This window comes from Platalea leucorodia (genome assembly GCF_965183815.1).
Source record: "Platalea leucorodia genome assembly, chromosome: 6".
Classification (NCBI taxonomy): Eukaryota; Metazoa; Chordata; class Aves; order Pelecaniformes; family Threskiornithidae; genus Platalea; species Platalea leucorodia.
The window spans coordinates 46237391-46259941 of record NC_138828.1 but is presented as its reverse complement, the minus strand read 5'-3'; the positions used below and the strand labels follow the sequence as shown (position 1 = coordinate 46259941).

General features: G+C 36.9%; 2 protein-coding genes across 10 annotated transcripts in view; one reads left to right on the top strand and one right to left on the bottom strand.

Moving 5' to 3' along the window:
* Nucleotides 1-3832, bottom strand: part of CEP44 (centrosomal protein 44) — a 15013-nt gene extending 11181 nt beyond the window's left edge. For 3 of the 6 annotated variants that reach the window (XR_014228599.1, XM_082315968.1, XM_082315972.1), the window contains exons 1-2: nt 3722-3832; nt 50-199 (exon numbers count right to left, since the gene is read on the bottom strand). Coding sequence is in view for 5 of the 6 variants with exons in the window: in XM_082315968.1 (XP_082172094.1) it covers nt 50-138 (89 nt within the window). In the remaining variant the exon portion in view is untranslated. Of the gene's footprint in view, nt 1-49; nt 200-817; nt 858-2934; nt 3012-3494; nt 3619-3721 lie in introns of those variants that run through there. The other 3 variants (XM_082315969.1, XM_082315971.1, XM_082315970.1) reach the window with 3 other exon arrangements.
* Nucleotides 3776-22551, top strand: FBXO8 (F-box protein 8). 4 transcript variants are annotated; one of them, XM_082315973.1, is made up of 6 exons: nt 3776-3897; nt 8867-9203; nt 11456-11582; nt 19084-19202; nt 20847-21043; nt 21798-22550. In XM_082315973.1, exons 2-6 carry the CDS (start codon nt 8875-8877, stop codon nt 21983-21985), a joined length of 960 nt encoding a protein of 319 aa, XP_082172099.1. In that variant the 5' UTR covers nt 3776-3897; nt 8867-8874; the 3' UTR covers nt 21986-22550. The 4 variants fall into 4 exon arrangements, with proteins under 4 accessions (XP_082172099.1, XP_082172101.1, XP_082172102.1 ...); XM_082315975.1 differs by having other exon boundaries at nt 3787-3897; nt 8864-9203; XM_082315976.1 differs by lacking the exon at nt 3776-3897 and adding an exon at nt 4197-4292 and having other exon boundaries at nt 8864-9203; nt 21798-22551.

Below are 22551 nucleotides of genomic sequence, written 5' to 3'. Positions count from 1 at the left end.
TCTTGCTGTCATCATGTATTAGCATAAATTTATTCACACTGCCACTTACACTGTATAATCCACATCTCTTGGATAATTTAACAAGCGAAGTCCTTGTTCTATTTTTCTTAAACTTCCTTTAAGGTCTCCTGTTGCCATTATTCCAAATGCTATTCTCCTTTCAGATTATGAAATAAACATAATATAGTACATTCTCCTCCTTAAAAAAAAAAATTCACAAAAATTACAAAATGCAATAGAATTATCACTGAAATTCAAAGGTTTTTACTCCTCTTTTCTAGACACTATTTCCAGAGTGTTACAATACAGCACAAAGCTAGGGCTCGATACCAATTAATATCAGTCATCATCTTCATTCATTCTAAATGGGATCAAGTAATTCTCAATCCGATCAACTATCAAAGATCTTTAAAGATATCTGAAAGCATACTAAGAATTTACGGCTGGCTAAATCCACCAAAACAGAGTGAAAAGAGGTTTCTTCACTGTTTCAAAGGAGCAGAAACTCCACAAGCAGTGAAAACCTTTTGCATTCTTAAGTTTAGAATTCTTCTTATTCTTTTCTTCACCTGGCCCCAAGCTCACTGGCCAAAAGAACAATGTTTGGACATGTAAACCTCAGAAGGCAGGACTAGCAACTCATCACAGACAATACTTCGCTATTTAGATCATCCATTAAATACACTTAAAATTGTTCACGGGAGGGAAGGGGTAACAGACTGTGTAGATATTTCAAAATAGGTGCAAGTTTATTGGGATGATAACAGAAAGGTCCCTGTTTCACTTCCACATTGTAATACATAATTTGAGAACTCACTTTTAATTTATTGTGGGCTTTGCTTCACAGAAGAGAGAGACTCATCTAAGGACCTGGTGCAAACTACAAAAAGGTGCCCTTGTCCCTGAAGAACTATCCTGCAAGGAAACTGAAGACTTCAAGAAAGTGGGGAGGGAAGACCACAAAAGAGAATCAGCAAAGCGTGAAATCACCATCATCTGAATCAGTTTTTAGATCTATCAAAGGGATAAATAAGTACAGGAAGCTCACACTTAATACATTTTACCAAACAGAACTGATTAGTAAATTCTCAAATGGAGGAAGAAGAGACTAGGGAAAACAAAAAACAAACAAACAAACAAACAAACAAACAAAGAAATTGCCATAAGAGATCTAAAAATACTGGCATCTCCCCCTGGCTGGCAGATAGTAAAAAGAAACACCTGAAGCAGTATCTTCAAATACCAGTACTAATAATAATCTTAAAGAACCTTGTCCCTCACTCTATTGCTTCAAAATTATATTATATTTAGACATGGCCTACAAAATTAAAATTTATATTTAGAGATAGCCTACAAGTACTATTTACTGTATCTTGCAACTGTTTGTTTATAAGCAACCACTATTAGTTGTTCTCCAACACAAGATTTTAAAAGCACAGACTGGATGATAGCCCAACTCTTCGGTGTACAAATCAAAACAAACGGTCTGTATCTTAGCACTCCAGACAAACTGACAGAACTTTAGAAAGTCTATTAGCAAACTGCAAAACTCAGTGTTTTTTGTTTTAGAGAAAAAAACAAGGAAAAAAAAAAGAAAGTTAAAAGAAAAAGTACAGAAGTACAGAAAGTTGGCACTTCTGAGAAAAAGAGTTCTCCTTCCTCACATCCTTGAGATCTGCTTGTGATTGGCTTAATCCTCTACAGTACTTCCCCTAAAAGCCTCAGTAAAAGTAATGATTTCAGCTATAAAGTCTTAAAACAGAAATTTACTGTTCAATTTTCTGCTAGGACCTGGGAAATAATTGCCTGCCACTGTCTTCACTAAATTTTTTTTCTTGCCAGAAAACAAGTACTTTGAACCCTACCAATCCAAGCAGTGAAGAGGCATTGCCTGACAGCCTATACATGAAGAGATATTCTCAAGACACAGAATTTTATATCATTTCTCTTGCTGACACATGAGATTCAGAACAAAAAAACAAATGCTCCAAAGAGATTATGTCTAGCCTTGTCAGAAATCAACTCCAACAGGTTTGCAGCTATAATCAACTCCAACAGTTTGCAGCTTTGTTATTTGGTCCTACTCATTAAAGTAATGAGTCTTTTTGAAAGGAATTTCTTGACCACACACTTCACTTATAGTAAGAAAAAAAAAAAATACAGTTAAGGCTTGCACTCATAATGGTCTGGGTTTGTTTTTTTCTTTTGGTGTTGTTGTTTTCTCTTCTTGTGCCTCTATGGTGTTCAAATCAGCAATCTTCAAGAAGATGAAGATCTTCACATGTGTTCTGCCCCTGTTAATTATTAGGCTTTTCCTCTTTAATCATTAGGTTCTGCATTATTAGTCATGCTAAATATAAGTACATAACACTCATTGTTAATGGTTAGGGACAATTTAACCTCAAGTATTTGGAAACTGAGGCAGCTATTCTTCCTATGTTACTTTATAAAGTGATCCACCCTATAGTTTTGCCAATTTAATCAGATCTCAAGCCAAGTCTCAAAAAGTCTGACATAAAACTGAAGCTCTAATCTGCAATGCAAATATTCATAGAAGCCACTCTCACACGAATTCATCTAATCATATAGGCTGTTTCCCAAAAGCATCAACAATCCTTTCTACACTGCATGCAAAAATTGGCAACTACTGTCACTACAAACTGAATAGCTCAAGAGATCATAAAAGTTACAGCTAAGTTAGTAGAAAATAATATCTTGGGAAGGTGAACACCATAAAAAGTGGCACATAGCTTTTGCCTGTAGGAATCCATGACAGAACAGTTACAGAACATTGGCTATCCAGAATAAAATCAGGTATAACAAAGTTTTAAAAGATAATAACCTAGAACTGCAAATGGTTTAAAGAATATCCCTCAAAATTGCATATGGTATTTAAAGAACTAATGAACATAAAAAAAAAAATATTCAAATTACCAAGTATCTTATTAACACTGTAAACACTGTCTTTGAAACGTCCAACAAAAAAGACTTTTGATTTCTTTAAATTGTATTTAGACTCTTCAGTTATGTGGGGCGGGGAGCAGGGGGGGAATCACACCGTTATGCAGAGATGCAAAAACGTCAAGGACAGATACTGCACTTCGCTGTGATGCCAGCGGTAACAGCCACGCTTCAAGCACACAGGATACTTGCAAACGAATGAACCGCTCAAGCAACTTCGCGTCGCGGGCCGGTCGCCCTGGGAGCCACCGAAACACCGGCAGACAAAAAAGCGTGGCCCTGCCAAGGGCAGGGCCTGCTGCGGTCCCGGGGCCGCGCCAGCGCGCTGACGCGAACTGGCAAGAGCGGGACCGCGGCCGGCTCTCCACCCGCCCTTCCTCGCCCCTAGACCAGCCGGAGACCGGGCCTCCCCCGCCCCGCCCCGGGGCTCGCCGTCCCTGAGGAGAGGGAGGGCCCTGGCCTCGGAGCCGTCCCGCGCCGCCGGCCCCGCAGGGGGGACGAACCCCTGCCCCGAGAGAGACCCTGACGCTCACCCGCGCCAACCGCCGCCCCCGCTGCCGGAACCCCTCTCCGCCGGGCCGCCTGCCCCGGGACGGCGGGTGCCTCGCCCTCTCCCCTCAGGAGCCCGCCGGCCGCACCGCCTCCCAACCGACGGCGGGCACAGACTGAATCTGCCGCCGCGAGACCCAACGGCCCCTTCCGCTTCCCGCGCGTCCCTCCGCGGTGACGTCACTTCCAGCAACAACAGCAAACGTCAAACCTGCCAGGCAGCAGACGGAGCGGCCGCCGCCTCCCTGCGTGCCGGAGGGGCCTCCCTGGCTCCCACCGCATCTCCCCGCCGCCGGGGGCTGCTCAGCCCCTTCCCGCCCGGCGAGGCTCACGCACCGACTCGGGCCGGGCTCGTCGCGGCGGCGGTTGGGACCCGAGCTCGTACAGGTACGGGCCCCCGCGGGTTTCCTCAGCGGGGCGGGCGGGTGCGGACGGACGGACAGGCGGCGCATCCAATCAAGAGCCGGGGCCCTTGGAGCGGCCCAATGGCGCGCAGGGGCGGCACCCGCGGGGCCAGGCGCGCCGGTGTCCGCCGAGCCGGGGGGCCGTGCCCCGGCCCAGGTCCCGGCTCGGGTCCCGGCCCCCCTTAGCGGGGAGAAGCGTGACTCGGGCAGGCGGCGGGCAGGGCGGCTGCGGAGCCCCTCGGGACGCGGGGCGGCGGGAGGGCAGCCGCGGCCGGCGGCGGAGGGAGCTTCCCGGGGCGCTCCCGTCAGCTGGGGCGGCCTTGGGTGTGAGGGAGCGGCTGTGCCTCTGCGAGCGCCAGCGTAATTGCCTGGAGTCAGGTTTGAAAGGCTCTGACGTTAGGGGGGATCAGCAGGCCAGGGTTACAAATGCAGCTGCGGTGACCGAAGCTTCAGCTTCGATAACATCGAAGGAAGGAACATTTTCCTGTTAGGGTAATTGCGGTCATAAAGCAGCAGCTGTAGGGCTCGGTTGCCATAAAGTGGAGGGGGGTTTGTATCGAGAGTGTATGTTGTGTTTTATTTAATAAAGCAGAAGCCAGTGCCAGTGTAGCATTAATCTAGCTTACATTTAGCTTTTAGTATCCTATCGCGCTCTTCTAACGCTGCAAAATAATTTATTATGCAGTAACCAAGTAACATGAGGAAGACATGATTAAAATTGAAATCAGACTCTGATAGATATCAGACAGAGCCAGAGAAGATCAGCAGTTTATAAGCAAGCTTGATGTTATTTTTACTGTGATAGTTATTATAGCCAAGCTACCAAGAGGTTTCAGTTATTAGGTAAAGTTACATAATTGGAAGTTTGGAAACATAAATTTGAGTGGCCTATTGAATCTGGAGATTGGAAAAGTATGTTCAAAATAATTTAAAAATATAGTTCTGGACACCATTACTTAAAGGGCTTTATAGTAACAATGAGTTTACTCATCATGTTTTACGAGTGAGTTCTCAAAGCATTCATCCTAGATTACTACAAAGCTGAAAGTAATTGCGTGATGGGGAAAATAAAATGTGATCCAACAAACAGCATATAAGCTGCTGAATAACTACACACATATTAAAGCTTGTGGATTTCCAGCAGCTGGTTCTAGAATGGTTTAAATTGTGTCTCACTTTGTTTCTTCTCTGAAATTTCTTCAGTTGGTACTTGAAAGAACAAATATATATTTTTTATCATTTTTTACTTTAAAAAAGACTTTTAAAGTTATTTCTGCAGTGATATCTTCTGTATAAGTATGTGAATACATTATAAGAAGGCTAGTTTCTTGAACAACATAGTATTTTTTTTCCATTTTGGAGCCACTTCTAGTGTTAAATATTTTAGAAGTGATTATGTTGTTGGTGATGTATAGCAATTAGCTTTTTTGTAGGGAGAAGAACCCTGTGAGCACCAACAAGAACTGTTGATATTCTTGTTAGCTCAGTATCTCTCAATAGAATGTATTTTGTGAACAGGAATTTCTAGCTGAATATTGCAACAAAAATATTAAACTAGCAACTAAAATTTGGATATTTGATTTAGGGCTAGGTAGGAAAACTTGGTCCTCTGTGACCACTACCGAATTCTTTACAAGTAGTGCATATAGAGCAGAAAGATAATTTGACTTTGAAGAGGTTTGAAAGCTGTTATAAAATTGGCAGATGCTTACCTGATAGCATAAATTCACTTGATAATTGACTGGGCACAGCCTTTCTTTGAACTGTTTCTGATAACACTGCTGGTCTTTCTCTCCCATCTTTCTGGTAGATTATGGTTATGAAACTTGTCACAATATGATTCCTAATGATCTTCAGAGCCTTGAATTTTCTGTTGCTCCTTTTTTTTTCTTTTATTTAAACTATGCCCAAATAATTAGTATTTTCAGAAGATTTTTAACAGTTGAGAGTTAACAAATGTGTATAGAAATGTGGCTTTGTTATAGTGATATAAACTAATGTCAGAAAAGATGGCAGAAATACTAGCAAAATAAATTCCTTAATTTGTCTTACAAGAAGTTACCTCAACAAACAGATTTCTACATTGAACAAAACTTTCCTTTCTCTCTACTTGACATACACAGTTTACATAGCATAGGTTCTCTCATTTCATCTTTGTAAAATGTAAGGTTTAATATTGCAATGCTGTCATATTTTTTCTTGCTGATTTCTGTTGCTTTAGTGGTTAAGGACTTGAAATAATGATGAGGGATTACAAGCCCTCACTCCTGGTTCTCTCTGTCCCTGAAACTAGTATTTGACTATTTTATCATTTTGTTTAGAGTCAATGCTATATTTTCAGGGAGATTTTATTTTTGTTTTTACATGAAGAGCTATACTGAGAAAGTGTGCAGATTATATTTGAGTTACATCTACATGTGTATGTATACATTTACCTCTTTCAAAACCCTAAATTTTTTACATAATTGAACTGAAAGATCATTATTACTCAGTCATTCAGATCATCCGATATCTTCCAAGAGTGAACACAGCCTCTGAATTTGGCATCTGCATATTTGAAAGTATAATGCCTTGTTGGCAGTGTTCAGTTTACTCACAGGGCTAAGGTCAAGAATTGGTTGAAGCCTCCATTTAGAGATATCTGTTTATTAAGTACTGTATTTAAGTAATTAACAAGCTTATACACAGTGCCTAGCAAAATGGGAACTTTTTATCTTAATTGAATCCTCTAGCACGGTGATAGTAGCCCTTTTTGAAATATTGTATCTGCTCAGAAATACTCCTTATCAGCTCTTTTCATCCCTTAGGAAAGTCTCTCGTCCTTCTTCCAGCCCTTGGCTCTTACTGCCTACCCACACAAACAGGTTTTTAGCTTGATTCTTCACTGCACATCACTGTATGTTCTGCCTGCTCAGCAGGGGCAACAGCAGCAGCAGCTGGAGTTGGAGCAGCAGGCGACTTGATGGGTTTATGCTTGTAGTCCCAAATGCCAATTCTGGCACACCTACCACTGATTCATGTAACAGCTCTTGATTTTATTGTAACAGTGCTTGGGATCCTCCTTTGGGATGAAGTTTAGTAACTTCCTTCTCCTTGGAGAGATTTGGTTGCTCAAAAACAGAAAGGTGGCACTGAGCAACTGCAGCTCTGGGAATGTCTCTTTAAAAGAAGTTGCTACCTCTTATTTTAATATAGCTAGGCAATGAAAAATAAAGGCAGAGTTCTTCATCTTGTGAAGAAACATGTTTTATTTACAGCTAGAAGTTTCAAAAATTAATTGCAAACACCAGCATGAATTACCAAGGCCCACTTTTGTCAGACCGCTCATCCTTTTGTTGCCACTTTTTAGATGGCAGATTGTGGTATAGCTTCCTCTCGTGAAGCAACTTTACCGGTAACCTTAAGGACTTTTAAAAATTTTATGCTGGTCTCAACAAAATGAGAATACCTTCTTTATGCATACATTCTTGCAGACAATTGTATATCCTATTTATGGTATGACTCAGTAAGCCTTTTTTTTTTTTAAACTTGCCTGCTAAGTTATAGCAGTTGATCATGGTTTAATCTGCCTTATATGATAAAAAAATTAAGCCAAATATATAACTGTACAAGAAATGAGAATAAAAATAATGATGAATTTATGTAAAATCTTGCATATTACTGAATTGAATATAATACATATGACTACAGTTTGTTTCTTCACAGCTGTGGCCCTATCTAAAAATTAATTATTGAACTTGAAACCTGAATGGATTCTTGTGTAGATAACTGCTTCACCAGCCAGCTGAGCCTGTCTTTTGTCTACTTCCATCTTGGTTATGCTCTTTTTTTTCTTTAATTTCTCTAATTTCTCCATTTTTTCCCCATAAGCACTCATCGCACCTTTAGCTTGTTTCTTTCTGCTTATGTAGAATGGTTTCCATTCATGTCCAACCTTTAACAGTTTTAAAGTCCCGTTTTTAATTCCCTATGCTAATAGAATATAAATAATTTCAAATACTTGTGAGATCCTACCAGACCAGGCCATAAGTGTTTCTTTCTTGAAAGTCAGCATCGGGAACCTACAGATTCCTAGTATGATTACTTTAGTGATCTGTCATCATAGCAAAGGTTGAAAAATAAGATAGATCACGATCTGTACGCTACTTGTGATAGGATTAAGACAACATTCCCATACTGAATTTGTATGATTTATCGTACTTTAATTTTCTCTCTTGGTAAATACAGGTGGTTACTGAAATTTGAGTTGTGGCAATCAGAAATCCTGATAACTGACTAACATTCAGGATCTGTTCTTTTTATTACTGTCTGCAGCAAAGTTTCACAAAAAAATAACAAACATGGTGATAAGTAAGATATAGAACCCTTATCATGAAGTTTTTGTGCTACTGTGCAAGAAAGCATGAAAAGATACTTTGGGTGCTCAGAAACAAGAAACTGAATCCTTAATGCGTTATCATTGAAGTAGCTAAGCTTTGTCTTAATGTCAGTCACAGCCTAATTTTGTGTGCTACCCACTGTTCAGGACATTTTTTTTTCTTCTTGCATTTTATAGCACTTCATTGACTCTAAATAAGCTCTTTTTATTAAATTTTAAGGGAAGTCTGAAAATAATAATTCCAAATGTTCTGATGGTTAAGGCTTCTTAACTTGAATAGGACATAGATAATGTCTGGTACTGTTTGCAGAAGCTTATTGCTTATTTTGTAACTCTTCAAGCATAGAAATTTTTGAAAAAAAAAAATTCCAGTTTTTTTATGGGTTTTGTTTTCAGTACTTATTCAGTTGCTCAATTGGAGACAGATGACATCATCAGCGTAACTTTGACAAAACTCACTTTGTTTTCTATTCAGATCAGTCTTACAATTTTATTTTTCCAGTGTGTGCTGAGTCTGTCTTACAAATATTTATAAATAGCAGTCAACATTTAATTTGGATTTTATGTCCAGCAGGCTCGCAGATGGGTCAGGGACTCTGGAGAGTTGCGAGGAACCAGCAACTGCAACACCAAGGATACAGTGGACAAGGCTATCTTACCAGAGAACATGGTAGGAGGATAGCTACTAACAATGTTCCCAATACAAGCCATCGCAAACAAGCCCAAGGAGGCATTGACATCTACCACCTGTTGAAGACAAGAAAATCTAAAGAACAAGAAGGATTTATTAACCTGGAAATGCTGCCACCAGAGCTTAGTTTTACCATTTTGTCATACCTGAATGCAACTGATCTCTGTCTAGCTTCATGTGTCTGGCAGGATCTTGCTAATGATGAGCTTCTCTGGCAAGGGTAAGCAAAGAAAAAAAAAAGAAGTATCACCTGGACATAGTAAAAATAATTACTAGATTTTAAATTTGTTTCAACATGTGCTTTTTGTCATTCTAACCTTAGCAAAGGTTTCCTAAGTTAAATGAGATTTGACACAGGGGAAACATGAATATAGATTAAAAATGTGTTATTCTGGATTTCTAATTAATATCAGGTATTAGTGGAGATTACTACATACACAAGTGTGCCTTGGTACAGTTATACGTGTGTATTACTGTACACCTGTTGTTTGATATATATCATGGGGGAAAAAAAACAAGGACTTGTCTTCACTTTTATATTAGCTCAAAGCACATCTCAAATGTTTGTATTATTACTTCTCTGAACTTCAAAGAAGTGTCTATTTAGCTTGAGCAAACAAACCTATTCAGCTGAAGCTCCAGGTAGAAAGGGATGAGAACTCATCTGCTATACTTGTCTTAGAGCAATTTAAGTGTGTGGGTTTTGGACAATGGTGATGGAAGGGGGAAAGAAAAGGTCAGTTCTGCAAATGTGTCCAGTGGAATTTCTACAGTTTAACAGTTGAAACACATTTATATAACATATGTGGAGTTTGTACGTCCAGGAAATAAATAAAGGAACATTCTATCAAATAAAATAGTATAAGATCAAGATTTAATTAAAGATATTTTCTTTGATATTTGGTGTTTTACAACACTAGGAAAGACTCATGAAATCATACTTATCTTTAGAGTAGATGGTCAGCAGAACTTTTATCTTCTTTCACAACATATTTTTACCCCTTAACAGACAGTAAGTAGTATTACTGTAATAGTTGGGTTGTTGTTCAGGTCTTGTTTCTTTTCTTTTCTATGTGCTCTACATCTCTTCCTTCCTTATCTATTTCTTTGCCCCTCTACATTTGAATTAAGCAGCTTCCCTTCTTGTCATGCTTTATGAACTCAGCAATAGGATAATGCAATTATAACTTCTTAGTCACAATTGTTCTGCTGTTGGGGACTGTTGTCTTGGCAGGAAACTGAAACTCTAGTGAAGATCCTGCTAAGCTTCTAAGTTTATGTATATCAAATAGCTTGGCAGTTGTGTAAGTATGCATTGTATTGTACTCAGTTCTTGGTACCAAAACCCCACTAAATACAAATAAATTCCCTGGACCGAAGTTTGAAGATACTAGAGCATCTTAATTGTATGCAGTACATATTCTTAACATACAGGGGGAAAAAATACATATTTTCTTCAGAGTTCATCCTAGGAAATAGCTCAATCATTTTTAGTGAAAACTTCCCAAATAATACTCAGTTCAAATTATACACTTTGGTAGTGAAAATGCAAATTAATAAAAGTCTCAAATTGCCTGATTTCTGTAGACATCTTAATCTTCAATATTCCACCTGTATTGGATGTGTTTGACTTTAGGCTTTGGCAAGTCCTGTGGCTGCAGTTCCGAACTCAGTCCAAATAAGACCCAGGTTCCTGAACTGAAAACAAAGACTCTCCCATGTCCTCAGTGGCTACCTGCTGGGTCCTGAGCATTGTGCCTAATTGTTTGCAAAACAGATGTGTTGAAGCAGAACTACCAGTTCACTAGGGAATCTAGATAACAATCGGAGTGCCTAGAAAGTGACAGTTGAAGGGAATTTCAGATGGTGTCATCAAGGAGAACAAGATGAGGGATGGAAACTGATGAAACTGGGATATGGAGTCAGGATGGGATAGAAGGGAAAGAAACTGAGAAGTGATGGAAGATATAGAGGGATTGAGCTGGATCAAATAATCGGGAGTGGTCAAGACTGGGAAAAGGACAGATGGGGAAAGCAGTAAGTTAATGGCATAATTTTGTGCAGATGTGGTGTCCCACTCACTGCACAACTGGGACACAAGAAAAGAAACAACAATTTTTTAGACTGTCATACTGCTGCTGGAGAACAACTTGTCATAGTTATCCAGTGTTCAGATGCTAGAAGTGCCAGAGGTCTCAGCTGTGTGGATGTCGTTATGATGCCACCTACTGGGATATGTTTTGAGATTGCACTCAAATACACCAAAACCTGTGTGAGAACAATAATCGTAGAAACGAACACTTCAGCAACACACATGCAAAAGGCTTAATAACTAAGTGTTACAAGCAACCTAATTCTGACTTTTCCTATAGTTTGAGTATTTGGCTTTGCAGTGTTGATTACATTTTGCTTCTGTAAAATACATGAAATACATAAAAGAATTTCAATAATAGACTAATTCTATTTTCATAGGTTGTGCAAATCCACTTGGGGTCACTGTTCTATATACAATAAGAATCCGCCTCTAGGATTTTCTTTTAGAAAATTGTATATGCAGCTAGATGAGGGCAGTCTCACCTTTAATGCCAACCCTGATGAGGTAAGTGAACTGTTGCTGATTGTGATCGTTGTCTTATAATTATAGCCATATTAAAAGCCAAGTTTTAATAGGTGTTTGTTTTGCTGTAGGAATCGTTAATACTAAGTTACAGCCCTATCCTGATCTTTTTTTGCGTACGGTACCTGTGCACATCATTTACATGGCTTGCCTCTTAAGTGCTCTGTACAGCGGTCTGACCTATGGATGCCAGAAACTCATAACCACATATTGACTTAGGACTGAGGCAGAGATTCTAACTGAAGACACAATGGTGAATTTAAAAAGGATAATAATACACTTACATAAATTAAAATGCTGAAATGCTTCTGCAGAGTATGAGTTTGATCCCACTTCAGTTAAAGCAGCATGAGGTATAAAGTAGCACCGATTACTTCTGTGACAATTACAGTTTCTTTTAAGGGCTTTTTAATTATTTCCACTATCAAGGACCAAATCTTGAAATATTATGAAAAAGATGTACTGCTGAACTATCCTAAAGATCAGTTTCATTTGATTTCTGCGGATGTTTGTTATGCATAAACATAATCTTTCTTTATAGTATATAACAACATATATTTATTTTCAAAATATACCCGTGTCAAACTGAAAGGTTTCCATTTACTGATTCGCGTAACTAACTGGAGAAGTCAGTTTCTGCTTTCACTCTGTCACCTTTCAAAGAAGAAAAGAGTTTAAGAGTAGACAGCTTTTGCCTGGGAGATATGCAATTAACGCCCAAGTGACAAGGAGATTCTTTTGTGTACAAAACCAGACTCCTGCTTCGTGTTTCCTAGGAAAAGAAGGTCCACAGTACTGAACAAAAAGTATTAACTTCCTGCTTATATTTATACATACACAAGGAAGTGGTAATTGAATAAATCCAAAGTAGGAAAAGGATTAAGAGACATGAAAAGATATATTTCTAGGAGCCAGTAGTTCACTCTGCTGATATGATACAGAAAACCCGAACTTGTAACCACGGGGTGAAATAAATAAAGCAGTCGTATGAATCATTACAATAATGTGATTTTGTTTAAATTCTTGCTTTATCTCATATTCTGCTTGATAAAGTAACCCACTACTTTTATTAGTCACAAATTACAGTATTTTGTAATTTCTCTGGTAGAGCTCTGTCTTGAAGTGTGATACGCAGTGCTGAGACGTCTTATCAGCACCTTGCCACTTGAGTGATTAGCATTGATTTTCAGCAGGCTTTTAGTGAATTTAGTAATAAATGTAAAGCTTTTCAAATGAAACGCAATATTTAGGTAACTTAAATTTGTTTTAAAGAATATATCAAGTTTTAAGTGGTAACAGCTTTGTCCACCCAAATTTTTCTGTGTCTTTCAATTTGTTTTAACATAATTTTTCACTTACTATCTTAGTTTATAATATGCTGTAATATTCCAACCTAATTTAAAGTCATCTTGGTAGGTTTAAAGCATTTGGAGCCTTCACAAAAGGCACTGAATAAAAAATTTGTTATTTTTAAAGGAAATTAAGGTCTGCAAATTAGAACTACCTTATAGTATACCTAAATTAGGTGTTAAATTTATTATGCTACACTTACTTCTTCTGGGTTCATTATGGTTATATTGTACAGTATTAGTACAAACAGTCTGCTTCAGGCCTAGTGAGAGACAAGAACCTCAGGATATCTCCTAAGGGCTTCTGTTCCTCTCTCCCTGTGGAGCACCATAGCCTGGTAGGAATCATTCAGGGCCTGAGTTTCAGGAGAATTCACAAATACTATTGCTTTTATTGTTTACAACTGTGATATTGGCAGAATTATTATTATAAGGACACTGTGACTGGAATATATGATATGACATTCCACTATTACAAATTGCGTCTCCGAATTTCCTGCCAAACTCTGCTTTACATTTGATAACAGACCTGATCAAATTACTATAAAAATAGGAATACTTACAGCCACAGGAGCAAGATTCTCCAAAGGACACCGCCCATGTCATGAAAATGGGTAACCAGGCTCCACAGCAACAGCTCCAGAGCTAGCGGTGGCTCACGGGGTAGGGAAGAGCATCTACACACTTTGTGGTAGGATTCTCTGGTTAGCCATTGTTGTGTGCATGGTGTTGTGATATCCACTGTAATTTAATGTATTGATTGTGTGCATGAGCTTGCATAATTCATAGCAGGTGCTCACATTGTGCTGAAAGGATGTGCCTAATCACATTACATGTAATCTGAAAAAAGCCTCCAGTGCATGTTTGGTTTCTCATTTTTTTTTTGGTTGTTGTTTTTGGGTTTTTTTGTTTTGTTTTTTTTTCATATGGCAGCACCATTGTAGCCAAGATTTTGGAACTCGGTTTTTGTTTCTTTGGGGAGAGGGGGTGGTTTAGTGTTACTATTAACACTTGAATATGAATATTATGTTGTTTAATCTGCCTACATGGTCTCTGCCGTATTTTATTCTAAAGAGTGTATGGTGTACGTGAAATGTTTCTCATGCAGTGCTCATTTCATATCTCATAAGCTTATGACTCAGAATTTGTAAGCAACCAGAAGTTATTTCACACTGTTTTGTATACTGTTTCTAACTCTCTACAAAATATTTTGTCAAGTTTATTACATGGAGTTATGCTATGTAGTTAAAATTGGAACTGAAGGTGGAAAAGAGAATCCTTTGGTCAGGGAAGAAGATCTAATTTTTGTTTCATTCTTAATGATAATGATTCTAACGGGTTCTGTTTAATAGCATTTATTTTTATGGAAATTTTTTCTATTGGAATCTGGACTGTACCGAAACTCTCTGACTTCATTGAGGTCAGGATTTCCTTTATGTGGCATAATTACAATGAAGTACAGTTAAGACAGTGCTTATACGAAGGCTGGCTTTCCACTCACGAAGATTGCCTCATTCGTTACCAACTGCGCTTAGTTTTTGTCAGGGAGGTCAGTTTTCTGACCTTTTCTTGATTATAAATGAATTGTTAGCCACTTGCATAAAACTACTTTACCTGACTTTTAATTATAGATAGTCTAGATGATGGAATATTTACTGTGCTATATATTTCTAACCAATTTTTTGAAAACTTATCCTATTTCATAGTGATCTACTAAGCAAGCCAATTTTGAGATGCATTGATTTATCTGTCCTAAGAATATTAGAAGTGTGTGTATGTTGTAGAGGGGAGAAGTTCTTTTGTGTGATTTATCTAAAAAGTCAGAATGGACCAGGCAGCTGAAACCTTTTGAAGACTCTACATTAAAAGTCAGAGAACTGTAATCTTGTAAATTATTATTTATGGATTCTGTGTAACATGAAAAATATTTCTACGTTCTCCTTGTGATTTCTGCCATCACAAGTGTGCATCACTGAGACTGTATTTTAAAGACATACAGTGAAAGAGACACTGTTTGAAATGTATGTTCTATACTGTGTCCACATTTGTCACCAAATGACTTGATTCATAACTTAGGAAAAGAATCTTTAAAATTTCTATTAGAAAATATAACAGCAGTACTGTTCATTTTATTCCAGAAGATGCACCGTGAAATATATTAAGATATTGCATTTCCCTAGCAAAATGGGAATAATAATACCATACATGTCTAATTATTATTTACTAATAATGTTAATGTTACCTAGAAGCCCCAATTAGAAATTGAGGCCCTACTATGCCAGATACTGTATAAACAGAATAAAAGGACAGTCACTGCCCCCAAAGGATTTATCTAGGTAATTAAGCTAGTATTTAAAGTTGAATTCCTGTATTTCTTCAGATTTTTTAAGAATGTTTTAATTTGGTTGGTGATCGAAATTGTCTTTTTTTTAATACAGTACAGACTAGAAAGAAATCAGTGTTTTATGTTGATACTTATGTAATCCTACCAGAATGTAAAAGCATATGACTCACAGAATTATAAATCACCTAAAAATGTTAATATACTACTAGTGATTCCTTAGTCACCTTTTAAAATTATTTAAGCTAAACAAATAGAACGTGTACTACCATTTGCGTGACATTTGAGATTTCAAATATTAAGCGAAATTTGTCTTTATTGACAAATGTATTTGTCGCATATTTTCCTGCACTACTTTTAACTGCACATTAGGTAAAAACCTTCATTGTCTCCCAACTCTGACTTTGCAAACAATTCCATTTAAATATTAAAAAGAGAAATCATGTATATGTGTAGAAAAATACTGATTCCAAAATTTCTATACTGTTAACTTAGAATATGTCTGGTTTGCTTTGTATGCATATCTAAACAGAGATGTCAAAGGCAGTTACAAAAGTTTTAATGTTGACTGCTGTACTGAGCTGTTCTGAAAGTGCTCTTAGCAGAGAAGAAAATCAATGCAGAAATGAAACCAATGCTGAAAAAGAAAACTTTTTGATTTTACATATCCTGTGTGGGTATAAATGAATGGAAAGGCTCTTGGAAACAGGTAGAAAGCAAGCTAAGAGTGTCAGTGCTGTAATAGAATAGGTTGGTAAAACAAGCATCGTGCGACTGGTAAAAAAGGAGTAACTGTAAAAAATAACATATTGAAATAAAACGAATGGCTTTTGTTGTTACTATTAGTCTATGGTTATGATTGTTATTTGTATATATAATTTAAATCAACACTTTCATACATTAAGATTTTATCCAGAGCTGTCTGAAATTCAGTGGTAACATTCTTGCCACAAAGGCAAGGTATCTTTAAGGCATCTGTCCTAGTTCCCTAATGCTAAGAACATTAGGGTGACAAGCAGGGTCCTCATATAAGTTAGGCAGACACAGAGCTACTGGAAATCTTGGCTGTTGTACTGTTCACCTAACTACTCTCCCACTAAATCAGAATTAGAATAACATACCGTGTGTTTCCTAAGCATTAAAAAGACCACTTCGGACCTGGTAGATAGTGGCACAGATTTGCCTACCTCACTTCAGTCAAATGTTTCCTAAGAGAATCACCAGGTGACTGATAAATAATCTTAGCATAGATTTTAATAGTGTGTAGAACTACTTATTTCAGCTAGTATACCTGCCACAAGTGACCATTTTAGCTACCAAAAGTGATTTATTTGAAGTGTGCGTTCTGAGAGGAATTCCAGGCAGTGTTTACAGTGTTACAAAAAGCAGATTCGATGACATGCTGTAAATCTTGTAAATAAATTTCATTTGCTGTGAGCCAAAATTTAAGAACTTTAAAGAGAAATCAGGTTTCTATTGTTGCAAAGTATTTGTGGTTGCTTAGGAAGAAGTAAAAAGCAACTAAAAATGATGACACATGCTGAAGTCTATTTTATTTATACCCTGTTTATTTGTGAAGGAGATGAGGAAAATGAATAATGAGACTGCATTCACAGAGAAAGATATTGCCAAGCATTATGTGTAGGGGAGGAGAGAGAAGGAATTAGAGACAGAAAATAAAAATGTTTTGCAGACTTGGTAGCGTATCAGGTGAAGATCCTACCTTGAGTTGAAATCCAGTGCATAAAAGAAATTGCTTATGGCATTTACTGTCACAGGGAAACCAACCCCCTGTCTGTTGTAAAGGTGTTATTTTCATCCTGTCTCATCTATGACTTGCCAGGTATTTTCTGGGTGTGTTGCAGAAGTGTTTGTTAAATAATTGCAGCAGAAATACCACTGAGACTTCCTCGCCAGGCTTCAGTTTGTAGTACCTTAAGCAAATACTTACTACTGAAGCAAATGCCCAAGTCTCATTAAGTCAGGATATGTGTAAAGGAGATGTTCTGCTGCTAGTCTTGTATAAATTGCCAGAATACTTGATGAATTAATATGCAGTTGATGTTCTTATCTCCCATTTTTAGTTTCCTATTTAGCTCTAATTCAAGAAAGTACTTAACCTTATGTTGTCCATCCATATTACGAACAAACTTTAATATGATCTAATTTGGACTTAAATGCAAGCTTATAGTGCAATACATGTTTCATGACGGTCCTAAATAAAGATTCTTCTTAAAATCAAGGCCTAAAATTGCTAGGATTTTTTTTGTCTTACCTGTATAAAACCTTTATATTTTTATTTATTTTGTGAAACATTCTTTTAACAAAAAAAAAAATATGCTGATAAACTGCTATTTTCTATAAATATATAAGCAAAAATTATGGACTGGTAAAAAGAGCTAGATAATATTACAGGTGTTTGTTGGCTTTTCACTTGTCTCATCGATATCTTAAGCATATATTCTAATTTGGTTTTTTGCTTGATATAACTGAGACTTTGCTTTACTGATCCACTTCATAAAACAGTTTTCCAAACCTGCATGCAGTCCTTTATTTCTTTTTTTAAGCAGAATTGAAGAGCACTGGGAAGTTAGTTTATAATCTGAATGACAGGTTGCCCCTACATCTTTATAGATGTAATGTAAACTAAAAGGGCAGACTCACAAAATATTGTGAAGTCTGATGTCAGAAGATTTATGAAAAAGATTTCAGAAGTATTTTAAAGGTGATTTAGGTTGTGGCCTTCGTACATTATCCTATGCAGAAATGCACTGTCCTACACATTTTACATTATTTCAACATTATGGTATAGTCAAAAGACACTGTACTTAAGTATTGTAACACTTCTTTGTAACAAATGCTCAGAACCACTCCCAGCCCGTGCCAAATTGAATTGAAACTGGTTCCATAGTTATTCTCAGGTTTAGATTTGTGTTGTTGAAAAATGTAAACATTTTTAAAATCCATTAGGTTGGTTTTGATTTCTGAGATCATAAGGAAAATAGTTTTATGCTTTGGAATATTGCAATGAACAGAAAGAATCCAGAATATCACTGAAATATTTTTAAATGAAATTTGGCATGTGTATTCTATAAGAAATGTGTGCTTGGCCAAGTGTGGAAAATTCTGTAAATCATAATATGAATATAAAATATACACAATTTTTCTATCTTTTTAATTTTTTTTTATGTTAGGCACAGTGTTCTTATTTATGTGTATGCATATTTATATATGTTGATATTTACCTGTGCTTTGAAATCAGCGTGCTTGTGTTTATTTGCATTATTGCACATTTAAACAAATGCATTTAATGCATCTATTTGAATGTGATACATCATATACATGTGAGAACATTAATGTTTTAGTGGAATATATTAAAGACTAAACACATTATGGCTAAGATTTTCTTATTTACAAAAGTTATGAAATTAAAAGTTATGGTCCCCACAGCATTTTAAATACAATTTAAAAAGTATGAAAACCAAAATACTAGTCTACACTTGTAAAGATATTATTAAAGAACCATCATGCTCGTTACGGGGTTCACAATTTTAAATTTCCCACTGTGAGTATATGTAAAATCTCAACCATAACAATAAACTGTTTCTTTGCATTTGATTTATAATTTTAGAGTGTATTGTGCATGTTGAAATGTGATTTAGAGGAAGAGGAATCATTCTGAAAAACAAACCGACTAATTAGTAGGATTGTGCTCCTACATTGCCAAGTACAATACTTGTTCCTAAACACATGAGGATTAAACATATTTACACATACATGTATTTTATCTCAGGGAGTCAACTATTTTATGTCCAAGGGCATACTAGACGATTCGCCGAAAGAAATAGCTAAGTTTATCTTTTGCACAAGAACACTAAATTGGAAGAAGCTGAGAATCTACCTTGATGAAAGGTAATTTGAATTTCTCTTGAGACATTTTCTATTCATTTTCAATGTACAGCACCATTCAACAATATTTTGCTTGTATTGATGCAATTTTAAAGATGTGAAAATGCAAGAAAAAGCAACAAAGTAATGCTGCTGCTATATCTGAACGATTATTCAGTTCAAGTATTTATGCAACTGTAATGCTTCATAAGAACCCCTGAAAATACCACCTATAACTAGTAAATCTCACATCCTGTGCTTTTTCTGCATTTTTGCAGTTCTGAGCATAAATTGTTTTGAAGTTATAATGAGCATTTAAAGTGCACAGGATAATCTTTGTACTGTATGACACTCAGATTTTATAGATATTTTGCTGCTTTTTTTGACTTGAGGTTTCTTTTTTTTTCTATCTGGTGAGGATGTTAATCAGAAAAAGCAGTTATCACTTTACCACGTGATGATAGTTTTTTAACTAATGTTGAATCATCTAACCATTATTTGGTGGTCTGATACACCTCAAATGAAGTCACACCCACCTCCCAAATGCAATAGAGCATCCTCTTGCAGACAGCATGAGCTGCAGTAAGGAACACTTTCCCTGCTGTAGCATGCTCTTCTACCTCCACAATGCTTTCTCTTGCCCTCCAGGATACCTTCAGGTTGGGGTAGTGCAGTATCAGGAAAGAGGAGCACCAACACGTTGAAGCGAAGTTGAAAGAGGAGGAGAATAATAACTGGGCCTAAATAGGAAGAGCAGAGGGACAGCAGTGCTTCTAGCAGGAATCCTCTCCTGCTTCTCATCCTCCTCAGCTTGTACCACTAAAGGAGTAAAAGGAGTCATTCTCTAGTGTTATCGCCACTGACAATCCTGTGCTGTAAAACTTCAGATTATCAATTTTTTTTGCAATAGAAAAAATACAAAACCGTTTAACGGATGAGATTGCAAGTTAATATTAGCAACCCCTACTGCCATTCATCTTCCCTTTGTAAACAGAGCGTAATCAGGCACTAAAAATAAAAACTAGGTTTCTAAATGTTGTAACTCCCGTCTTAGTACTGAAATGTTTAATAGAAAGGAGAAACATATGAGAATATTCTTTGGTTCACTTCAAATTTGCTTCCAAATTTCCTTCAGATGTCTTTTGCACATCTGTTCATGTAGGCTAGCCTGAATCCTTTAGATGTTTCCGTGTTCAGCGGAAAGCGCTTGAGAGCATCGCACCCTGATGGACTTAGACTTTAAAGGGGTTTTGTGAGCAAATTTTATCTGACTTAAGCCTGGTTTTAACAAGATAGTCCTGTAACAGCTTCTACTTAGGCACCAAAATGTGTGACACACATGAATGTATTCCCTTTACTGTCTTTTTTAACGGCTTTGTCAGACATTTTCAAGGAAGCAAAGCCTCTATGTAGACTATGATTGAATATGCATATAAAGAAACTAGAATTCTGATTAATGTATATTTTTATAGTATTTGGCTACTATTGTGTCTGAAGGATGTGTTTATACTATCTTTGTGCTGTTAGTGATAATTTTCTTTGTCTTTCAGCAAAAAACAAAGCTTATAAACTACTCTAAATCTTTCATTTTTATTTTTAAAACCTACATTTTCATATTTAAACAGTTGAAGGAAACTTCTCTAATTATGTGGGGTTTTATTCTACCAGGCGAGATGTTTTGGATGACCTTGTGACGCTGCACAACTTCAGAAATCAGTTCTTGCCAAATGCACTGAGAGAGTTCTTCAGACACATTCATGCTCCTGAGGAGCGTGGGGAGTACCTTGAGACTCTCATAACAAAGTTCTCTCACAGATTCTGCGCTTGTAACCCTGATTTGATGAGAGAGCTTGGCCTTAGCCCTGGTAAGCAAAAAAGAGCTTTGATTCATGGATCAGTCTTTGTATTTCTGGATGATGCTACTGTTTATGATAGTTTTAAAATCAGCACCTAAGCAAGTATTTCTGAAAGTACAACATGGCTTGGGAGGGTTCAGTATATAGTCATCATCCCACTCGGGTTAAAAAAAAAACAAAATAACATACAGATTCTTCTCTTAGACTTAGCTGATAAGTGGGTTTTATTTTCATATTATCTTTCCTTCACTTTTGTCTGTGCTTAAGCTCTGTACTATCTCTAAGTTCCCTCTTGCAAAGACTTATATACTTAACATTTTACCTTGTGGATAGTCCTACAGAAGTGAGAGGGAATTTTGGGCCTCATTCAGGTTAACAAGCATTTCTAATTGGTTGGGGGGGAGCCAGTTTTCAGCAGTGGGACTGCTCTACATATTTAAAGAGAAGCTTTAGCCAGATGTTGGCCTTAGTTTATAAAAACTTCAATAATCTGTTTAAATGAACGTGCATAAAGCCCTTAGTGACTTTTGAATAATGTAGAAATATTAAGAGATTTGTAAGTACTCACTTGGCGATGTGCTGACATTATTACTTTGAAAAATGCTGTATTAAATTTTATTTCACTGGGATACCCTTTTGAGTTGTTACATATATAATTATAGGCCCAGATGATGAAGACAGTAAGGTTCTTGGACAGGGAACAATATTTTTAATGATCACAGTTTCCATTTTGAAATTTTTTTATTTATTCTCTCTTGTCTAGATGCAGTTTATGTACTGTGTTACTCTTTGATTCTACTTTCCATTGATCTAACAAGCCCTCATGTGAAGAACAAAATGTCAAAGAGGGAGTTCATCCGAAATACACGACGAGCTGCGCAGAATATTAGTGAAGATTTTGTAGGGCACCTTTATGACAACATCTACCTTATTGGCCATGTGGCTGCCTAAAAGCACAATTTGCTAGCACTTAAAATTTGTAATTTTCAAAAACTACATGAATTCAAGAAATTAATTATTTTGTAGAGATGGGGGTTATTTTAGTGCTGGTCATTCTAACCTCTGTATGCAATCAAAGTTTGTGTGTGTAAGTGTGTGTATGTGTAAACTACCTTTTCTATCTATTTACCATGGGAACAGAAGTATTTGAAGATCTGCTTTTCATAATTTTTTTAGTTTTGCACAAAACAATGCCATTAGTCTGACACAGCCATTTACGAATGTTAAACTGACATTACAGTCTAAGCTGACAAAGTGGTGAATTTGTGCATTAGATCTGCTTGAAACTTTAATATTAAAGTTCATTCTTTTTAGAATACCATGTAATGTGTATATATTTAACTAAAGAGATTTATAATCATAATTATTTTATTGTAAAAAATTTTAACTAAAATTTCTCCTTTTATCTCTTACAAATAGTGGTGTACTTCTTTCTTTTGCATTTTTTTACAATGCTGACTACCTCAGATACATAAGTTAAAAAAACATTGGTCTGAATACTACAATAAAGTTTATTC